General features: G+C 41.4%; 2 protein-coding genes across 5 annotated transcripts in view; one reads left to right on the top strand and one right to left on the bottom strand.

Moving 5' to 3' along the window:
* TRAPPC11 (trafficking protein particle complex subunit 11) overlaps positions 1-7658 on the bottom strand; it is a 29818-nt gene extending 22160 nt beyond the window's left edge. The window contains exons 1-4 of one of the 3 annotated variants that reach the window (XM_049796736.1): positions 7135-7658; positions 5972-6141; positions 5471-5541; positions 4498-4612 (exon numbers count right to left, since the gene is read on the bottom strand). In XM_049796736.1, the coding sequence (XP_049652693.1) occupies positions 4498-4612; positions 5471-5541; positions 5972-6141; positions 7135-7338 (560 nt within the window). In that variant the 5' untranslated portion in view covers positions 7339-7658. The remainder of the gene's footprint in view (positions 1-4497; positions 4613-5470; positions 5542-5971; positions 6142-7134) is intronic. The other 2 variants (XM_049796733.1, XM_049796726.1) reach the window with 2 other exon arrangements.
* A 303-nt stretch (positions 7659-7961) lies between these two features.
* RWDD4 (RWD domain containing 4) lies at positions 7962-15037 on the top strand. Of its 2 annotated transcripts, XM_049797195.1 has the most exons (7): positions 7962-8063; positions 8418-8498; positions 10979-11088; positions 11199-11343; positions 12117-12231; positions 13216-13265; positions 13433-15037. In XM_049797195.1, the coding sequence occupies exons 1-7, from the start codon at positions 8040-8042 to the stop codon at positions 13487-13489; spliced, it is 582 nt and encodes a 193-aa protein (XP_049653152.1). In that variant the 5' UTR covers positions 7962-8039; the 3' UTR covers positions 13490-15037. The 2 variants fall into 2 exon arrangements, with proteins under 2 accessions (XP_049653152.1, XP_049653158.1); XM_049797201.1 differs by lacking the exon at positions 8418-8498.
* The last annotated feature ends 7897 nt before the right edge of the window (positions 15038-22934 follow it).

The raw sequence follows: 22934 nt of genomic DNA, 5'->3' as shown, positions 1-22934 counted from the left end.
CAGGTGAGAAATACATTCAATAGCACTGATGCACACAGGAAATAAAGGATGAAGTACCAGTTCTGTGATTTGGCCAAGAAGGGATCACTGCAGACTTTGACTAAGGCAGATCACAACTTGTGTTCTGCTTGCCACACAAAAGAGAGGATGATGATGAAAACAATGGGACAGAACAATGGACAGCAATTGCTAACTATGAGTTCAGTCACAAAAAGACAACAAAGTCTACTTATCATACTTATTTTAGTGTTATGTTGTGGCCATATAAGAAAAGACAAGCCAGTCCGAGTGGTAAAAAAAACGCCTATTCTCTTTTAATTGAGACTTCATAGTAGTAAAAATGTCAAAACAAAAAGATTAATACCAGGAATTCTGACTAAATGCAGTTTGCAAAGGCTTACACTAGTTAACATGCAGCAAACATTCCCTCTTTAGCACTGAGCAAAATATGAAAAACTATAAGTAACAGTTACTTTATTTTGATCAATTCTAGTTGCTGTTTGTGAGCAGCGTGGATACGATAGCAGCATTGATTTGTGTTGAGAACTTTACTGTTTATAGATAAATATGAGGGTGAGAGAAGGAAGAATTAGTCTCTCAGACCATGACTCCTCCTCTCCTGAGTGTATCTGGAAAAATTAAAACTAATTTTGATAAACCATGATTTGCCTTAGTTTTGGCCCTTCTTTTTAAGTCTACACAAGACTGTCTTCCCTTCCCTGTTCCGTTTTTGAAAGGCCTTCATAATTCATCTGAAGCTGTATTCCCTGTAAATATTAAAACAGAAAGCACAGGACATTTAAAAAATGAGACACATAATACTTGCAACCAGATAAATGCCATTTAGCATGAATAGAAAGAAATATCTACATAGCCAGGAAGTGGGGTGAAAAAAAGCAAAGACCTGCTAATACAGAGTTACATCTAACAAAACAATTGTAGGGAAAATTCAGAACCAGCGGTGCCAAAACCACTATAGAGGTAGAAAAGCCCACTTTGCCTCTACCTGACTTGAGGAAGGGAACACCTTGGAATATCTAATAACGTTTCTTCAAAAGCAACATCTCTGACAGTCATTACTCAACCTCACAGAGAAAGTGGAGCTGTGTGGAATTAATCAGGTTGCAGAATAACCTGAAGAATTCCAGCGAACAGATAAAACATGCAATGTTGGTCTACGAGCGTGCCACATAGCAGTCATCCCAACCTATCAACTCTCTCAACAACGCCATTAGAATCATAGAATCATTTATGTTGGAAAAAACCTTTAAGATCATCAAGTCCAATCGTTAACCTAGCACTGCCAAGTCCACCACTAAACCATGTCCCCAAGTTCCACATCTACACGTCTTTTAGATACCTTTAGGGATAGTGATTCAACCACTTCCCTGGGCAGCCTGTTCCAATACTTGACAACCCCTTCAGTGAAGAAATTTTTCCTAATATCCAATCTAAACCTCCTCTGGAGTAACTTGAGGCCATATCACTTGTTACTTAGGAAAAGAAGCCTACACCCACCTCACTACAACCTCCTTTCCGGTAGTTGTAGAGAGTGATTAGGTCTCCCCCGAGCCTCCTTTTCTGCAGTCTAAACAACCCCAGTTCCCTCAGCTGTTCCTCACAAGACTTGTGCTCTAGACCCTTCACCAGCTTTGTTGCTCTTCTTTGGACACGCTCCAGTACCTCGATGTCTTGCAGTGAGGGGCACAAAACTGAACACAGTCTTCAAGGTGCAGCCTCATCAGTGCCAACTACAGGGGGACAATCATTTCCCTAGTCCTGCTGGCCAGGCTATTTCTGATACAAGTCACAATGCTATTGGCCGCTTTGGACACCTGGGCACACTGCCGGCTCATGTTCAGCCAGCTGTCAACCAACAGTCGCTTCTGCCAGGCAGCTTTCCAGCCACTCTTCCCCAAGCCTATAGCGTTGCATGGAGTTGTTGTGATCCAAGTGCAGGACCTGGCACTTAGCCTTGTTGAATCTCATACATTTGGCCTTGGCCTATTGATCCAGCCTGTTCAGATCCCCCTAGAGCCTTCCTACCCTCAAGCAGATCAACACTCCTGCCCAACTTGATGTCACCTGCAAACTTACTGAGGGTACACTCATTCAGATCATTGATAAAGATATTAAACGGAACTGGCCTCAATGCTAAGCCCTGGGGAATACCACTTGTGACCAGCTGCCAGATGGATTTAACTCCATTCACCAGCACTCTTTGAGCCCGGCCATCCAGCCAGTTTTTTACCCAGCGAAGAGTACACCCATGCAAGTGGTAAACAGCCAGTTTCTCAGGAGAATGCTGTGGGAAACAGTGTCAAAGGCTTTACTAAAGTCCATGTAAACAACATCCACAGCCTTTCCCTCATCCACTAAGTGGGTCACTTGTCATAGAAGGAGATCAGGTTAGTCAAGCAGGACCTGCCTTTCATAAACCCATGCTGGCTGGGCCTGATCACCTGGTTGTTCTGTACATGCTGCATGACGGCACTCAGGATGATCTGCTCCATAACCTTCCCCAGCACCAAGGTCAGACTGACAGGCCTGTCATTCCCTGGACCTTCCTTCTGGCCCCTCTTGTAGATGGACGTCACATTCATCAACTGGGACCTCCCTGGTTAGCCAGGACTGCTGATAAATGATGAAAAGTGGCTTGGTGAGCACTTCCGTCAGCTCCCTCAGTACCCTTGGGTGGATCCCAACCAGCCCCATAGACTTGTGTGTGTCTAAGTGGTATGGCAGGTCACTAACCATTTCCCCTTGGATTATGGGGGCTTCATGCTGCTCCCCATTCCTGTCTTCCAGCTCAGGGGGCTGGGTACCCAGAAGACAACTGGTCTTACTATTAAACATTGAGGCAAAGAAGGCATTAAGTACCTCAGCCTTTTCCTCATCCTTTGTCACTATGTTTTCCCCCCCACATCCAATAAAGGATGGACATCCTTCTTAGCCTTCCTTTTATTGCTAATGTATTTATAGAAACAATTTTTATTGTCTTTTATTGCAGTAGCCAGATTAAGCTCTAGCTGGGCTTTGGCCCTTCTAATTTTCTCCCTGCATAACCTCATGACATGCTTGTAGTCCTTCTGAGTGGCCTGCCCCTTCTTCCAAAGGTCATAAACTCTTTTTTCCCCCTGAGCTCCAGCCATAGCTCTCTGTTCAGCTAGGCTATCTTCTTCCCTACTGGCTCAGCTTTTGGCACATGGGGATGGCCTGCTTCTGCACATTTTAAGTTTTCCTTCTTGAAGAATGTCCAGCCTTCCTGGACTCCTTTGCTTTTCAGGACTGCCTCCCAAGGGACTCTGTCAACCAGGCTCCTAACCAGGCTCCTAACCAGGCTCCTAACCAGGCTCCTAACCAGGCTCCTAACCAGGCCAAAGGTGGCAGTTCTGCCAACCCCAACCCTTACTTCTCCAAGAATCAGAAACTATCATTTTGTGATCGCTACGCCCAAGACTGCCTCAAACCATCACATCACCCACAACTTCTCTTCTGTCCACAAACAACAGGTCCAGTGGGGCACCTTCCCTGGTTGGCTCACTCACCAGCTGTGTCAGGAACTTATCTTCCACACACTCTAGGAACCTCCTAGACTGTTTCCTCTCTGCTGCATTGTATTTTCAGCGGACATCTGGCAAGTTGAAGTCCCCCACAAGAACAATGGCTAGCAATTGTGAGACTTCTCCCAGCTGCTTATAGAATATTTTGTCTGCCTCTTCATGCTGGTTGGGTGGTCTACAACAGACTCCCACTGTGATATCTGCCTTGTTGGCCTCCCCCCTGATTCTTACTCATAAACACTCAACCTGATCATCACCGTCATTAAGCTCTAGACAATCAAAACACTCCCTAACATACAAGGCTACCCCACCACCTCTCCTTCCTTGCCTATCCCTTCCGAAGATTTTATAGCCACCCATTGCAGCACTCCACTTGTGCGAGTCATCCCACCATGTTTCTATGATGGCAACTATGTCATGGTTTTCCTGCTGCACAATGGCTTCCAGCTCCTTCTGTTAGCTGCCCATGCTGCATGCATTGGTGTAGATGCACTTCAGTTAGGCTATTGATCCCACCACGTTTTTTGGGGAGAAGCCCCAATTCCTACATGACCATTCTCAGGTGCTTCCATGGTTTCTAACACATCAATAACCGTAGCATCTTTGCTGCCACATGGATCTCCATCCCCTACCTCCACTGAGGTGGCAGACCAACAGACCTCGCTAGCACATTGTCCCTCAAACACTGGCATGCTGCCCCCAGGCTTATCTCTAGTGAGCCTGGTTTTATCCCTTTCCCCCTTCAAATCTAGTTTAAAGCTCTTTCAATGAGCCCTGCTAACTCCTGTGCAAAGATCCTTTTTCCCCCCTTTGAGACAGGTGTACCTCATCTGTTGCCAGCAGGCCTGGTGTCAGGTAAACCAACACATGATCAGCAAACAGAGCAAAACACTGATTAACAAACAGAACAAAACAGTGTTTTACAGTCACTTACCTTATAATATAACCAACAAGATGATCAGTGTGTGGAAGTACAAAGAGAGATTTTCCAGAAAGGTCACAAGCATTACATAAAGCTGCTGCCCTCTCTGATGCAATAACATCTTCCCCTAGTGAAGTCAAGGAAAGCACAAGTAAGTAGTATGCAGTACTGCAGTGTCAAACTAGCTCTAAAAGCTTGACAAGGCATGGAAAAATCTAATACAGATAAAACTAAGACCACACTCTTTCTTACTTTTTTCAGAGTACTAAATGCTTCATCCAGCAGAACACACTGCAGAAAGTTTCTAGGAGTGGCTTAGCTAGCAACAACCCACAAGCATGACGCAAGTTTTTCACCTCTCTCACAGAATTAAATATCCTGTGTCTGGATATACAATATCCTCCAGAGAAGACAAACATATATAGCAGATAGAGAAAAAACAAAAACAAAAAATAAAAAAAATGGTTTGCCAGACACTAGAAAGTATGCAGCTACAGCTGAAGCAGCAGCTCTACAGAAACATAAGGTTAAAATGTATCACGTTTCACACCTCCACTTGACTCCAAAATTTTATTGATTAAAACTGAGTTAAACTAAAAGGCTTCTGCAGGTACCAAGTGCCCTTCCTCTAAGCTCTCATTGCTTTTACAGCTTTTCGTGTTCTCAAGCAAGGTTTAAAATGCAACTTGCTTACAAGGAGGCATGTCACATATATTATACTAGCAAACCATTTTTGATACTGTGTATCAAAAGACAGACTTGGACTTAAAAGGAAGAAGTTAAGGACAAAAGTATCAAATGTTTAGGGTCAACTGCCCTGAGCATTCTTTCCATCTGCACACCTTCCTGCAGCCACAATGTATTTAGTGTATGTAGATGACATTAAATGAAAAACTGCAGATAATGTAACAAGTGATAGTCAGCTCAGTCCATCAGGCCTTCTGAAAAAATGAGATCACAACCTATGCACAGAGGTTTCTAGTACCTGGAGGCAATGGTGTTTTTTTCTGAATCAAAACCACAGCAACTTTCGTATTTCTTCCCTGCAAACTTTGCCTAAAATAAAAAACAACACAGCACAGCATCAGGATTTCCCTTCTTATTTCTGAATAATCAGAACAAAATGAGATTTCAGTCTAGATGGAAGCACTGAAAGCATGTTATATAGGGTAAAACCACCACAATATGCTGCATCATCCACAGAATGCTGTGTTCCCTTTTTTGTTCAGATGGGATAGAATAATTGTGCTGAGTTTAGCAAACAAAGCTTCAGGGGCTGTTTTTACCTAAGTAACTTTTACAAATAAACCATTAAAAAAACATTTCATTACTGTCAGTTGTATGTTAAAAAGCAAAGTTCAAGTTCCCCTTACTTTGTATCTAAGAACAAAAAATATTTATATGTTTTAGAATGCAAAAAGGATTCTGCAATTCACACTTACCGTTAACTTGTAGTACATTATGAACCAAGTAAAAAAACCTCTACCTGACAATTTCAACTCGAGTAGCACATTCCGACTGTTTTTCTTTCCATTGTGGCTCATCCCAGTCTAGTTCATAGAACACGACCACAAGTGCTGGAACCAAATTCAGGTGTTTGTTCATCCAACCAGTCTTCAGGATTCCTTTTGGAATATACCATTCATAGGATGTCCTCTGAAAATATTGAGGTTATTAAAGCAAGCTACCAAATCCATTTATGGGCATTTACACCAGGAGAAAGGGAATTGCCTCTACATTCTTGTCACTTGAGAATACGTTTGTCATCTTTCCTTTAACGTTCTTCCCACCAAGCCTTTACTTCCTATCGTATAAGGCATACCCCTCGTTACCTAGCATTAGGGGTTGACGTCTGAGATATCAGCAATAAAGAACAATGGATTCCAGGTAGACTGGAGAAAAGGGTCAAGTTCGGAAGCATGTTTCACACACTTTCATGAAATATCGGGTTCGATTTAAAACCAGGGTCTCAAACAGAGCCAGGAGAAACCAGTTTGGATTCTTGCTCTTTGCCAGCATCACAGAATTATGTAGTTTTCCAAGGGTTAAACCCACTGACATTGCTTCTTAAGTGCCACGGTGAAGCAGAAAGTAGAGTGGAGATATTCTTTCTGCTGCATTTCACTTAGTTAAAGGCTTTATGTTTTTTCAGAATACACCAATTTCAAATATCTAGTTTCTCCAGAGTTAAACTTTGGGTTTCATCAAAGCTCAAACCTCACAAGCACACCTTAACGCTGAGTAAAAGAACAGCAAGTACTTCAAAAAGTAAATCATACTGGCTTTCTCCGCTTCTGGCTTACAAGCTAAGGCACCCCGGTTTCCTATGCAGCCATAGCACTCTGTCACAATACCCCTGGCTCCCCCTTTGCCCTGACAAATTTTCTCGGGCTTCAAGCTCCCACGCTTCGCCTCCGACAGCGGGGGAAGAGACAGCACAATCCTGGCTGAGTGTTCAGCCGTGCGAGTGCTGCTCAGCCCAGCCCCTTGCTATGGCCCTTCCCCTCGGGGAGCCACCAACTCCTGCATCCTCCCCCCCCCCCCCCCGCGGCCTGCCGCTGGCTTTTGCTGCACGGGCAGAGGCTTGAACCCCGTGAGGGGCCGGGCCCGCCAGGACGGGGAGCAGCCGGGGCACACGCCGCTCGCTACCTTCGTCCTGCACTTGGGGTACTCGTGGTCGCCGGGGAGCACTTTGAAGGAGATGGGGACGCGGTCGGCTCTCCGGTTGGCGCAGAAGGCGTCCCACACGGCCCGGTGCACGGCGTTGTACACCACGTCCAAGCCGGTGAGGGTGACAAACGCCATGGGCCGGCAGCATAGCTCTACCGGGAAGTCCCACTGCGTCGGGGTCATCCTGCGCCCGGGCAGGCGGCCTGCGAGGCGGCAGGAGGGCGGCTCTCAGCGCGGCGCCTGCGAGGCCCAGGCCGGCCGCTCCTCCCCGGCTGCAGGAGCTCCCCGCTGCCCCACCGGGCGCTGACACGGCGCCGGGTCCAGGCCCGGGCCCGTCCCCGCCCCGGGCGCCGCTGACCGCCGTGGGCTGGAGCTCGGCGCCGGGCAGCGCCAGCCGAGAGCGGCCGCGGGTCACGGGAGGCGTCGCGGGCAGGGCGAGGGAGGGCCGCCGCCTCAGGAAACCAGCGCCGGACGTCGAAAGGGCAGCAGAAGCGACCAATCGGCCCCTCCGCTCCTGGGCCGGGCCAGTCAGGGAGCGCCCGCGCGGTGACGTCACTGCCGAAAGAGCCAGTTAGCTAAAGCAGGCAGCGAAACGAGACTGGCGGAGCCGGCCAATGGATAAGACAAGGAGGTGGTGACGACGGGAAGCGGGGACCAATAGCAGCGAGCGAGCGGCTGACCCGTGCTGCCCTCAGGGGAGGTGTGTCCGTCGGGCGAGGCCGCTCGGGCCTCCCCGTGCGACAGCGGCGTGGCCGCGCCGCGCCGTGCCGCGCCGCGCCGCGCTAGCGAGGCCCGCCCAGCCCAGCCCAGCCCAGCCCAGGCCCGGCGGCGGGGAGGAAGGGGGGAGGGGGCCTCCGCGCGCTGCGTGCCCCGCGTCGCGCGCCATGGCGGCCAACGAGGACCAGGAGGTGAGTCCCGGCCCCTGCCGGCGCTGGGCGGGGAGGCCGTGAGGCGCCGGTGCCTGAGGGAGGGCCGGCCCGGGACAGTCCCTCCGCCGCGGACGCGGGGCCGGGAGGGAGCCTCCGTGTGGGGAAAGGGGGCCTGGAAGGGGAGACGGCCCGGGCGGCGGGGAGCGGGAGGGCAGAGCCGGCCGCTTGAGCGGGCGAGGAGGCGGGAGCCGGGCGGCGACGGCGGCGGCGGCGGCGGCGGGGCTGGGGGGAAACCGGCGGGGCCGTGCAGAGCTTCGCAAACCGGCCGCGATTGGGTGCGAGCTCCGTGTTCGGGCTGGAATCGGTCACCCCCTTCTCTGCTCCTTGCTGCAGATGGAGCTGGAAGCGCTGCGCTCTATCTACGAGGGAGATCTGTGCTTCAGGGAGCTTAGCCCGGTTTCCTTCCAGTACAGGGTAAGGCAAGGTGAAGGTCTGCGCGCCGCTGCAGCGCGGGCTTCATCCTGAAGTTACTCTACTGTCTTGCAGTTGACGTACCAGGGTTTTTCTAAAACAGATGGGTATTCGATGTGCAGTAAAGGCTAGATCCGTAGGCCGTTGTTTCAGGATCTTTGGTACGATGAGGCTTGATAGCACAATGCTTCTTCGTGCACAGGAACCTGCTCCCAGTGCGGGTTTATTGTCCCTTAGCTAGGCATCCTACTTGCACGTCTGTGTACTGCATAGCTAGAACTGTCAAACTGGCTGAAGGAGCCCGCATACTGAGTAATGCTTAAACTAGGTGGTCAGAAATGTCACTTAGAGAGACTTTGACATGTAAAGCTCTGAACCTTCCTTATTGCTCAGTTACAGGGTTCTTCTAGTGTCTTGTCCAGAGGTAGTTGACGTGCCTTGTCTACCTGGTAAGCAGGAAATCCACAAAACACTTTGGCCATGTGCACTGATACAACCTGCTCAGGAAAGACATACAGGGAATGCTGAGCTTGCGATATGCAGTTAGATTCTGGCATGAAATTCTTGCCGGCTTTCTCAAATTTAAAGACCTGGAAGTTGTTCTGGATGTGGAGTGAGGCAGATCTTTGGATGGCCAGAGGCAGATCTTTGGATGGCCAGAGAACTTAGGTGATGAAAACTTAGGCACCCATAGGACAGAAGGAAGGCTTCTGAAAATGCCACATCCTTGTAGTGGGGAGGAGGCATCTAAATAACGTTTTCGTGACTTCTCAGGTAACTTCAGAATACTATCAGTAATTGTAATGAGATAAGTTGATTTAATTAATAGCACTTGAATCCCATCCATGTAAGTGCAGCCTTCCTTCATTGATAGGACTACTATTAGTAAATTTGATTTCCTCAAAAGAGCAAATGTGACATGCCTACAAGTCTACAGTGTATCATTCTACATTTTACTAGCTTTGGTCATTGCTAATTTTTATCAGATGAAGGAAAATTGTCAAAAGTTAGAACTCAATTTAAATACTGTAAAACTTAGTGTCAGACAAAGGCAATCAAGTACGTTTCCCATGAAGAAGAATTTGTATTACAAGAAAGCATAGTGCAAGTAAGTACGTGAGACAGTACCAAGAATTAGTATGCCATTTTTCTAAGTCTCATTTCTCTCACATGTTTCTCGTAGAAAACACAGCTGTTTTGTAATCAAGTAAGGCTACCCAGTTTTTAGGTTGCACTGCCAAGAAGGAGCACAGTCATGCAGCTTTCTGTATGGATTTGCTCAGTGTGCAGACAGTGCTTTCCCCAGAGAAGAACTCTGTAAACCATACCACCAGTTCTCCGCAGCGGTGGAAACTGGACTGCAACACTGTAGATGATGTCTTGATAAATGTTGCAGATTTCTGATTTTTTATTTATTTATTTATTTATTTAATCTCTAGAACAGATGCTTCTGAATGTCAGTTAGTCCACTCTGCTGAAATACTGTAAATAAAAAAGCACCAACTTTTTTTATTTCCTTTTTCCTTTTTTAATTTTAAAATACAGTAGCCTTACCTTGATTAGGACTTTTTTTCTGGCTACATTTCATTCCACATAATTTGATGAAGCCAGATTTTGCCTATTCTAAAATGAGGGAAATAGGGGAGAATTTTCATGTGGTTTTAGAATACGGACTTAACCAACTTTGTTGCACTAGTCTTCCAAATCCTTGTGTGAAACAGTTATTTCTGTTTGTATAGTATGCCTTTGGTAACACCTGTATTAGTTGTAAATTAAAAAAAAAAAAAAAAATATTTGTTTTTTATTTAATTTAACATAATTGTAAGGTTTGTGTATGTAATTTGGGTTCACTAAATTGGTTTGATGTGCATGATTATTTATATTAAAGTGTGCATTTTTTAAATGTTATGCATCTTTTATCCAGTATCATTCAACTGACCTCTTAAATCTTTTACTACTCATTCTTTCTTATAGTGAAATAAAATATCTGTAGGGATGAGATGTAAACATTGAAATTCTTATCTATTGGTTTTGCTATATTAGGTCACTAGTGTATCGTCTTCATTTCAATGCTCTCTTGTGGTTTGTTTTCATCTTGCTCTGAGCTTGGATGCATGGGGGAGGGAAGAAGCCTTCATCTTTTCTGTTCTCATATATGATTGTATAATATTTGGCTTGCAAATGGTACAAAGTAGCTTTTAAAAACAAGCGATTTAAAAAAAAAAATAACTAAAGAGAGCTTTGAATGTTTCTGCTGCTTTTTCTAGGATGAAAACTGAGGGTAGATGTTGATATTGATGTCATAAATTTAATACTCTTTCTAGATAACAACTTTATTTTCTGACTGATAACTTTATGAAAATACTTGTTATCTTAAGGAATTTGGATAGTCTTAAAGAAGTGAAAGACTTGCATATTGGCATTGTAATCCTTAATAAGTGACTGGAAACTGTTGATTTATGAAGTTTTTCTTTTCCCTCCAGATAGGTGAAAGTGGAGATCCCAAAGCCTTTCTAATAGAAGTTTCTTGGCCAGAAACATATCCACAAACAGCACCAGTCATCTCAATGGATGCTTTCTTCAACAACACAATGTAAGTATTTATGACAGCTTCATTCCCTAGCCTTATATATGGAGGCTTTTTGGTTGACAAGCTTTTCTTCATCTGTCTAGGTGAGAGTTGAGTTTTATGTTTTCTTTTAGATCTTCAGCTATTAAACAAAGTATATTGGATAAGTTAATGGTAGAAGTTGAAGCGAATCTTGGAACTGCTATGACATATACACTTTTTGAATATGCCAAAGATAATAAAGAGTTATTAATGGAAAATCAGCCTGTTAACACTGTGGTAAGTAGATAAATTCAGATTTTAATCTCTTGCTTTTAAAATGGCAAAAAATGGTTATTACAACTCTAAATACTTTATAGTTCTGTCTTTAAGTTGTTCATCAGTATATCGGGTATACACATGTTAGTGGCTAAACAGTGACACACAGAGTATGGTGCCACAATGTTCTGTGGTCATAATTGTTGTATTTATTATTTTGCTGTTATACCAGTATGTTTGTGGGCTGCAGTTCTGCCCCACAGAGTAACATAAAAATGGAGACTTGGAGCAGAAGCAAATCTTAAGAGAGCTGAAATGGAGATAAAAGGTGTCTGCTGGGGGTGGCATATTACTGCAACCTGTCTGGGGTGCAATGGATTGCATAAGTGCACCTCCAGGGTCTTGAATGAGTCAGGCTGGGTCTGTTTGTGGCTTGTGTGTTGTGTGAGGACATTATTGGCCATGTGGTGCTACAGATTTGCTTTGAGGAAGAAGGAACAGCTTCCATGTTTGGGAAGTCTGAATCCTTTCAGACTAAATCACACTCTATGACTAAATTTAAAAAGTGTAAGAGGTGCTCTTTGTGGCTCTGAAAGAGAATAATTCCAGTCCCCAACACATGTTTTTTAAAACTACAATCATGATTATATGTTGATTAAACGCTGCAGACTGCTGACTGCATTGCTTCGTTCTGACAGTCAAGATATTTCAGTATGTCAGGTTCAGTAATCACACACAGAGGTATCTGTGGAACTAATATGTAAAATATTAACAACCATTTTTATCCTTCTCAGACTTCAGTAAGCAATAGTATTGCAATTGGAACTCCTGATGTGCCAGCAAGTAAGAAAAAAGATAAAAAGGAGCAGTTATCCAAAACTCAGAAACGAAAACTAGCTGATAAAACAGGTTTGTTCACTATAATATTGCTTTGTTTGAGCAGCATGAGAATCCAAATTTTATAGCAGTGACATCTTGCTAGAGTCAGAATCAGTAGTTATTTGTTTACAGGATTAACTACTTTAAGTCTGTGGTCTCTGTTTTGCTTGTTTTAGATGAATTATTCTTGCCCAAGATGTTAGTTGTGGTCAAAGCGACTTTCTATGGAGTAGGGATTTCAAGATGTCATTGGTTTTGGTTTATTTTTTTATTTCAATTTGGGGCAGAAGTGAAGTTTTCAAAAAATACTTGTGGGAGGAGAACATTTGGGAATTCTAAAAATTGACTTTCAACAAAAGAGGTGGTTTGTTGATGGGCCCTTGTAAATAATTCACATTATTAAAAATGTAGTTTCTAGATGAAAGTATTTGTTTTGGAACCCAAAATAAAACATTTAGCTTACTTTGTATCCTCAAAATAGAGGAGCTTCTGCAGATACTTTATGCTTTCAATTAAATGGTAGGTTTTTTGATTGAGAAGCGTTCAATATTTCAACTAATCCTACTGACGACTTGTATGTGTTTAACCTTAATTTTTAATAATGATCTGGATAATACTATCCTATGGCAGCAGTAAGTTGTATCCTATGATAACAATTCCTGCATATAATTTACCTAACCTAATGTATAATTGGCAGATTAAATGTTGACCGTATAAAGGAAAAGCTGCATAAAATTTTGTTCTTTGACAGAATGCATCATTGCTGGTCAGCCCAGCTCATGTTGGAGTTGCCTTCTAGATTAAATGTCAGATGGACTGAGGTGTATTTATTTAAAGAGAATTACTTTGAAGAACAAGATGTGTTTAAGACATTAATATCTATTTTTGTCCTCGTGGCTTTGTAGTGGAGAAATTAAGGGGTTTGGATCTTTAGAATTTTGTGTATTGATTTTAAAGAAAGATAAGGATTCACCTTAGCTTGTGTGTTGAAAATAAAATCTTCTTGTTCTGCAGATAACAAAGGGGAGCTTCCGCGAGGATGGAACTGGGTGGACGTAATTAAGGTAACATGACTGTATTATATGCAGTATAATGAAAATACTGCATATGTACATTAAAAATAATTGTACTTATAGCTGAAGAAAACTAATCTGATTTTTTTTTCTTGCTTTTCTTCCTAACTATGTTTGGATTTGACTGTGGTGTCTGATTCATTTCTATATGCATCCAGCATGTAAGTATTTTCAAGTTATCTTTTTTTAAAATTAAAAAGATTTGCAAGAAATAGTAAGAACTGTTGCTCATTTTGGATTCTATTCTACATATATCTCAAATGCTTTAAAATGCTTAGTCCTTCTGAATATTAGAGACAGAAGAACTTTGATTCCTCTTTGAACTTTGTTGGTTTAGTATTTCTTTTTTATTTATTGAGCAATTAAATTTTAATTTTATGATGAGAGAGCTTTGGTAGCCAAATGGACTGCAAATATTTTGTCTTCATATGGCAACAAGATGTAAAGTAAAGTTAGTGGTGCTGTCAGGTTCTGGAGGACAGTGGGTAAGTAAGCAGAAAAAATGAGCTGTCCCAAGTGGGAGCACCTTGCTGTCTTCTACATGCCTGAACATTCTCTGCCACAACTCCTCCAGTGAATAATTCTTTTCTACTTGCTCCCTCAGCATTGATTGCTTCCACCCTCTTGTCTTTGCTGATTCAGTGGAAATCAGTATAGCTGCTTGACAATTTTGAAAGCAAACTATTTTATTTTACACAACTATAAGTAATTCTTGGTGTAAGACCTAACACCGGTTCCAGTTGTTAAATAAGAGCAAGTAAATGATAATGGTGGGTTTGGGCAGAGTCATTCTGAGTTAAAAGTGGCTATTTGTAGTGGATGTCTTGGATTCCAGATAGATTTCATGATAGAAGCACTACATTTAATAATTATACACTTAGCTTTAAAAAGTGAGAAATAGTAAGTTAATGTTTCTTTTTGTATTGTGTAAATTTCTATATGGGAATTCTCTCAGAGATGTGTGGAGATACTTCTTCCATTACTTCATGTTTTTTATTTTGGAGAGCTGGTGACGGAGTCTTCAAATTAAATAGAAACAGTACCCCAAGGTTTTTCTGGGGTTTTATGTTGTTGTTTTTCAACTTTCATGTTCAGGAAATAAGCTTATTTAGTGTTTAAGCTTAAGAAATAATTTTTGATGCTTTTCAGTCTCTTGGTACAGTAGCACAATCAGTCTGTATTATTAATTAAGTATACATGTGTTCTATGTAAGATGGAGATAATGTTGTTCTTGTTTCCTAATAAATGGAATGGCAGTCTAAACTTTGAATACTTTCTTTTTGTGTCTCTTTTATAGTTAAGCAAAACTGGTTCTAAAGATGATGAATAAAGGACTTTGGTACAAGGAAACTCCACCTTTTAATACAGTGCAATTTTGGGTCACCATCTTTCTCTTAATAACTTTCATATTTGTTGAAGTAAACATTTTATAAAACTCAATTTCCTAACTCGCAAACCTAGTCATAGAAGTTTATCTTAGAGACTATGTGGTCTTCTTTGGAAAAAAAACCAACAAACTTGCCTTAAATGAAGGTTAGAATGTGACAAAGGATATAGAGAGCCAATGTGGTGAAGTGAATAGTGCTATATGCAGTGTTTATTAATTTATATTTTACTCTGTAGTTAAAATCCTGTTATAGTGAACCCAATGATACTGTAAACATTTCCTGATGTTCTTATTCCAATTGAAGAAAAAAGCACTATAACAGTGATTGGTCACTTGACAGCATAATTCATCAAAATAAATTATTCCATGGAAACAAGACCTTTGTCATTTGTTTATCTAATATGAATGTAGAAAGAGAACGTAAAAATTGTTACATTGCAATATAGACTAGAGCTTGTGGTCCCGTTTTCACTAGTTACTGGCTCAAATAGTAAATACTAGAGAAAGCAAGGCCAACTATTCTAGTCTGCTCAAAAAAGAGTGGTTATAGCAGGAGTATGTCTTTATTCTCTGTGATATCCATCCATTAGTCTTTCTCCAGTGTGCATCTTTACAGAAGGGTGGATGTCTGAGGGCAGGGAAAAGTGCTTTCTTGCACGTGTCTTAATGAGTGTTGGCATTCTGTGGCTCTTTCATTGGAGAAATGGGCCTCCTTGGAGGGGTTTGCTGACTGAGTGGTGGGACAGTGGAAGTCAGCACTCTGCCAAACGTACTGGGAGAACTTTTTTTTTTCCTACTCTGCTCTCTTGTATCAGAAAGAGAAGTCATCTTTACCTTATGAACGCTTACTGAATACAAGATGCCTTAATGTCCTTTATTATTTTTGTTTGTTTTGAGATGAACTTTAATAAATGCCTATTTATCTGCTGTGGTATGTGTTTATTTTTTTTAAATTGTGTATTGCCTACTGCACTTTAAGGGCCAAGTTTGAACTTGCAAAGGATTTTCTATTACAAAGAAAGCATTCTTAAAAATTGGTGGAAGAATTATCTTTCCCTCTTTCAGTATATGTTTGCGTGTTCTTCAGGGTAGCTGTGTTTGTTATTAGTATGAGGGTCAGTCATCCCGCTGAGAGTCATAGGAGAATATGCATTATCTTCAGTACACACAGCAAGTCCAGGGTCTCTTTGAAAGAGTGCGCTCCATTGCGCACACTGGCTACAGCATTTGGTGAGGGGGATGTTAGAAGTGCAGGCTGGATGTTCTGATCAGTGGTGCTAAGAGCCTTTGTAGCCAATAGAGGATAGTTTACATGACTGTCATATTAGGACTTCAGTTGATGGAGTGGAAGTGTTTATGCTACTGTGTCAAGAGAGCTTATATGCAACATACATTAATATAGTTTTCTTAAATTCTCTTAAATTATTTCTGTTTTACCAAAGGAGAATACACTAAATATATTGCAAAATTACTGCTTGTCTTCATATATATATAAAAAGAAAAGTTACATGAAATGTTGTGACTGACTGCAGGTGAAGGAAAAAAAAAATTGTTGTGTGATTTTCACCCTTCTGAAGAGACTGTGAAGAGATCTGAAAGAAATGTGGTCTGTACTGCTGTCATCCAACAAGAGGCTGTAGTTTTTACTGAAACACTTGATTGAGTTAACAATTCATAAATGTATGTGCTTCCTCAATAAGGAAAATACTATTAATTTTTATAGAATTCTTAATTTCAGAAAGTCATGGTTTCTTTCTGAACCCAGCTTCCATTTAGTAAAAGCTGGTAAAGTATCCAAGGGAGGACTTTTTCCAAATGATGCAGTCTTGCCTTTGAAACAAACTGAAGGCTCATGGGTGCAATCTGAGCAAGAGCATCTGGCAGGGAGAAGTTGCTCTGGTGCTAGGTACACGGTGAGCCTGTAACAGGGAAGGGCATTTAGCTTTAGCCTCTGCCAGCATCAGAATAGGGAGGACTTCTTCTATTCACGTCTCCGGGGGGAATTGACTTGTCTTTGCTAGTATCCTTGGTGCATAAATCAAGTTGCCATGACGATTTATCTGAATAGATTAGTTAGGGAGGGTGGGGGAAGGACAAATAAGAATGACATCTCTTGCTTTTATAGTGTTGCTCTGTGTAATGGCAAACTTTTTAACCTTGTGAAGTGCCTGATTTTTCAGCCTCTAGTCTGCCTATAAATCACACACTCTTGTGAAGATATCCGAGCAATCTCCTCTGGTTCTGTTAGTAAACATGTTTGTTTGGAAGTCTACTTTTAAGGGAAATATTTTGCATGGGGAATTTTTGTATTGGTTCTTTGCTTCTGTGTAAATTTTGAAGGGTAATTTGTGTCATTAAACCATTTCCTTGTATGACATGGTGGTTGGAACACAGTCATTTCAAAAATCTAGGTCCTTGATATTATGGAGAGGCCTGAGCACTGACAACTGAGGGGAGGGGAAATGTAATGATTCTTATCAAGAAAGGCACAACTGTAAATAGAGATCATGACTAGTGAGGGAATTGTAAACGCTGTTGAAAAATATACCACCACCACCACCTTTTTTGAAGTAAAAACTCACTACCAGTGGAAAAATGGTAGTTTATGCTTTATTTCAGTAGGGCAAGAGTCTCTTGATTGTAGGGCTACAGAACCTATTTAAATTAATGGGTTTTGCAGTAGAGCTTTTGTTGCCCTGGAAAGACAAGTGTCAATAGCAGTAACAGTAACGTAGCAAGTGTCCAAAATACAGGATGATTAAAAAGGAATTTGTTGGTTTACAAAATTTTCCATAGTGCATATATACTAATTGCCTTACTGAAGCACTAGTTGAAAATTTAAGAAAAAAATGCTTTTTATTTATAGTGTTGTTGCAGTAACCACTTGGAAATCTCATCTGATCAAGCATAGCTTACTTTTTTCCCTTTTTCAAATTTGTCTCCGAGAATCTTCCCTTGGCACAAATTTGGTGCAGAAAATTGAGATGGCAATACCAATGCTTAAATGAAGTTTAGGGTTTTAAACTGAAATTTAACTTAAAATATTTTTTCTCTTCAGTCTTTTAGTACATATTTGAATTGGTTAATATTCCTAATGCCTTTGAAAGTTAATTAACTTTAAGCTATGCCTTTTTTTTTTCTTTCAAAACTTTTCTCAGCAGGCTATCATTTTGTGATTGGTTTGCTTGCTGTTAAGGAGGCGGGGAGTCTCGTTGTCCCTGTTCCCCTGTTGTCCCCCCCCATTTTTTCTCCCCCTCTGTCAGACCTTGTGGTGCCCTGGAGCACATCACTAGGCAGTGCACTTTCCTGCCTCAACTTAGAGGAGCTATTAGCATAGGATGTATGTAGTTTTTGCTATAAAATGATTTGGTATCTCTGAAACACTGTAACCTCTTGTCAAAAATCTGTCCTGCTCTTTCTGTTGTTGATACAGGTATTTGAAGAATACAAAAAAAAAAAGTATGACGGGGGCACAAGAACTGTCACAATCGCATTGGTATTTTGTACTTTATTTTGGATGAAATTTCAAAGAAGGCTTTAGTTGTATTTGCATGATGTTAAATACAAGTTCATTTGGTGCTGTTAGTACCAAGACCAAAGATGCTCCGTTGCACTGTAATGTATTGAATCCCAGGGAATAATGCAGACTGCCTTTAAGTACGTTGGGTGGAGGGGGACAGCTGTGATTAATCAGAGGTGTGTACCTAGCATATCCTGCTCACCCCCTGGGTCAGCCTGGTACAGCTGACACTGAAATCAAGGCTGCTAATGTCTGCAGTACCGCTGCAACTGGTTGTACGTGGGGTGGGTAGATAAAGCATTGTCCTGGTTTCAGCTGAGATAATTTTCTTCCTAATAGCTGGTTATAGTGCTATGTTTTGGGTTCAGTGTGAGGCGAATGTTGATAACACACTGATGTTTTCAGTTGTTGCTAAGTAGTGTTTAGACTAAGTCAAGGATTTTTCAGCTTCTCATGCCCAGCCGGCAGGAAGGCTGGAGGGGCACAAGAAGTTGGGAGAGGACACAGCCAGGGCAGCTGACCCAAACTGGCTGAAGGGGTATTCCATACCATGGGACGTCATGCCCAGTATATAAACTGGGGGGAGTTGGCCTGGGGGATTGCTGTTCAGGAACTAACTGGGCATTGGTTGGTGAGTAATTGCATTGTGCATCACTTGTTTTATACATTCCAATTCTTTTATTATTGTCATTTTATTATTGTTATTATTGTCATTATTATTTTCTTCCTTTCTGTCCTATTAAACTGTTCTTCTCTCAACCTATGAGTTTTACTTTTTTTCCCAATTCTCTCCCCCATCCCACTGGGTGGGGGGAAGGGAGGGAGAAGCTGTGTGGTGCTTAGTTGCTGACTGGGATTAAACTACACAAACGTGCCCAACTGATGAGCAATTAGATTTTGCTGAGTAAAAAGAACAGTAGGAAAAAAGCCAGCATTTCTTCATATAGGACCTTTGGTAGAAGTGCAAACATATGGAGGACATACTCCTTTCATCTGAGGCAATACAAGTGGTTTGGGGTTATACTGTGAACTTCATGCTGTGAAAATTGTGGAACTCGTCTGAACCAGAAACAGTTCCTCTTTGGAAATTGTTCCCTTCAACTATGTTTTGTGGCTTACAGTACGGCACCCTAAGCACTTGTAGTTAACAGCAGAATGAAGGGGGGAAGAAATGTTCATTCAACAGAGAAAATACCAGAAATGTGAGAATTCTGGGTGGATTGGAGGAGGAAGTGGAGGGGGGAAAAGCATCCTCATAAGCAAAACTAGAAGAGCATAGGAGCTAAATCTTCATTTCTGCAGGACAGTACAACAAAACAAAAGCTAAACATATGGTTGTAGAGCTATAAATTCTGGCATGAGGTTGTGTTATGGTAAAAGACAAGAGTATTATAGATTTTCTTTGTCACTGTCACCTTTTCTTTCACCAACATGTGTTTGGCTTCATCTCAGAATGGGGACTGCTACATGGTTGTGAGAGTAACTTCTGTTTGTCTGATTTGTGCTTCCTGTTATTCTCTTTCTGTGCCCATGGAAGCAACCTCTGAAAGTCTGGTGTACTCTCAGAAATAAGTTAAGACAAGACATACTGACTAGGCACTGGAAAATCATGTTAAAATACTTGATGTGGGTGAAAGGAAGAATTAACTGTTTTTCTTCTCTCTCCTTCATTCAGAGCAAAGTGAGGAGTGACTCCAAAGGGCTGAATTACACAAGACATATGAGAATCTGTATCCAGACACTGGTGTCCTATGTCAGACTGAAAGTTAGTCCGTCTAGTTTAAAGTTTTACATAGCTATCCCTTGCTACTGTGTGTGACCATTCATGCTTGTGGTTCCTACAGTAGGATGTGTTTTAAGTATTTGTGTTTACAATACAGCAGAAATTTAAAACTCTTACTGTGATTGCCTACTGAAAGTTGCTTATGTTATGAAGTGGGATAAAGTCACAGTAATGAGAGGGAAAGCCAAACTATAACTGCACAGCCTTAGTGGAGAGGAATGGGGTTTTGTGCATGTCTCTGAGGGCATAATTTCTTCTGCAGTATCTTTATTACCGGTAATGACCAGTGAAAGGGAAAAATCAGTCTAGGATGAGTTTGGAAGATGTCATTCAAGAAAAGATAATCTTTTCCTTCTCAAACAGTTATCTGTTATAGTGTCACTGAGAGGCAATAAACATAAACAGTCTTGTGTGGAGTCACTTTTCAGAACAGGATCTTACTTTAAATCAAGTGCCTCTGCCAGTAACGCATTTTCTGATTTCCTGCAAGAAAAACAAATGTGAAGAAAGCATTACTATTGAAAGAGCTGCTGTCTCCACTGTAGAAAACTATTTGCTCTCTACTGATAGGGAAAACTATAGTTCAGCTGACCTTGAAGAGAGAGGTTTTATAATAGTACAGGAAAAATGTAGCAGCCCATTGATAAAAAGTACATAACCTTTATAGAAGGTTAACAAATTTGCACAGCATTATCAGTTTTTTTCCTCTGAAGATCAGAACTAGAATATTACCAGGTTTTAGTTAGCTGGCATACAGCATGACTATGATTTTTTTTTTTTCTCCTCATGCCATATGGCTTTAGATGATAAAAGTACAGGATGTAGTATAGAGATTTATTTCCTAGATTAAAATAGTGCTAAAGTTACAAATCCACTCGAAGGAAGGAAATCAGTCTTACTCAGAAGTAAAGATGTGCCAAAACTACAGCTGCCTATGTGATGTTTATATGAAAAAGAATGCATAGGAAGATTTTCTTTCTGTGACTACATGTTTTGGGGGGCTTGTTTGTGGGTTTGTTTTTCTTTCCCTGCCCCCTAGTAAGTGTCCAAGCAGATGCTTAGTGCTTTGCTTCCTAGTGTCCCTGTTAGAAGGAAAGCAGTACAAAAACCTGAGTTTTAGTATGCTCATAAACCTGAAAAAGGAAGAAAGTTTTCACTTTGTAGAAGTAAATAAAGTAACAGAACTGTCCCTGGAACAAAGTGGACGTTTGAAACAGGATGACCAGGTATAGAGGCAAATGAATTTGCTTTAATAAAACTGACTGGATCTGAATGGCTCTAGTGCCCGTTTCAGAGCCTCCAAGCAGTGGATCTGTGACATATAAATGCTTATGGATAATTTTACATTGACTATATAGCTACAGTCCATGTGATTAGGCATTGCTTTCAATAAATTTGTGTTACAGAAGTCAGTGCAGATTCTAATGTATTGTTAATGAGCCATCCTTCCCTTTTCATTTGATGGAAGGAGAGGAGATATACTGCTTACTTCTCTGGGATGAAAGAAATCCAAATGTTTGCTGTCAACGAAGGCTACCTAGACTTGGTTAACAGGCATTACAATCGATCTGAAAGAGTTAAAAAGGTGAAGTTCTAAAAGATAATTGTAGTAGCTTATATGAATGTGGATCCACTATTTTTGTATATCCTTTCTTTGTTAGCTTGCTTATTGTGATATTTAAAATGCTCTGAGTGCAAGCAGATATGTTAGCTTATTAGCTAGTGTGTGTATGTGTCAAGTAACTGTTCAGTCAGTTGAGTTCCAGAGCAGTTACCTTGTCTTTCCTAATTTCTTGGCAATTTCATAGAGAATTCTCTAACTCTTTTCATGATGCATACCTACAGATAATATCCCTCCCTTGGTTTTCTTCCCAGCATGGGCAAAAAATGGTACTCGGCATCACTGCGTGTTTCCTTCATAGCTTTTATATAAAAAAGTATTTTGTGTGGGGAAATTAATATATAAACTACTGGCTGGTGCTGATGCCTCACACCTGGAACTAATTAAGATAATTTGTGTCACATTGCAGCTTGCACATTATAGTATATGCAATATGTCTCCCTCCTAATTTGTTTTCTCCTGTTGTAAATGTATATACTTGAGGCCTCTACTACAACCTCTGACTGGTAAAGATTGGGCAGAATTTCTTTGTGATCATCACAGTAATCTTTGTTCCACAGACACAAGCCCTACTCTGTTAGATGCTGTACCATTGAACTCAAAGGAAGCAAGGGTGGTCAGTGTCTTGCAGGATCAGGAAATGGGGAAGAAACATATTCTGTGAGGAGACACGTGCTACGTATGAAAAGCAAACACTGAACTTCTTTGTGTATCTGTTCAGGGAGAGAAGATGACAGAATTATTGAAGAGGTGAAAGGAGGGAGGAACAGCTTGAGGTCTGGAGCCTTAAGAACATGGTTGGTTACTCTTCTAAAAAATACAGTTGATAAACATAAATTGTTTCTCCACATATTAAAACATCTCTAAGGTATTTTAAAAGACTATAAAATATTTTTGAAGTTATTAATGATAGACAATTGAGGGGAGGAAAGAATGTCACCAGAAGAAAGTTATACACAGGAGCAAATCTGGAAATTTTGATTTGAAGCTGTGAGACTCTTGTATAGCAATCAAATGCAATTTCCATTACGTGAAGAAATGGAGACAACTCTGAAATCTAGCTTCATCCTTACTGCCAGATTCTGAGTAGTTTAATATTTTGAGCGTTGCAAGCTCAAAATCTTATCTGCTGGAAGGAAGGGTAGTGCACAAAATTTGGAATTAGATATACATTTTGCAGATGCAAATTTGGCTCATCGGTATTTAAATCTCCAACTAAGGTGTGTGTCTTGTGAGCAGAATGGTTAAAATGTGATTTGTCACACTTGTGCATGTATGCAGAATCTTGGTAAGGTGCATCATTACATCACATTGCTTAAGTTATGAATGTACAAAGTATATCCTCTGTA

This window comes from Accipiter gentilis, chromosome 3 (genome assembly GCF_929443795.1).
Source record: "Accipiter gentilis chromosome 3, bAccGen1.1, whole genome shotgun sequence".
Classification (NCBI taxonomy): domain Eukaryota; kingdom Metazoa; phylum Chordata; class Aves; order Accipitriformes; family Accipitridae; genus Astur; species Astur gentilis.
The sequence above is the reverse complement of the archived record's forward strand: the minus strand, read 5'-3'. Positions and strand labels throughout refer to the sequence as shown.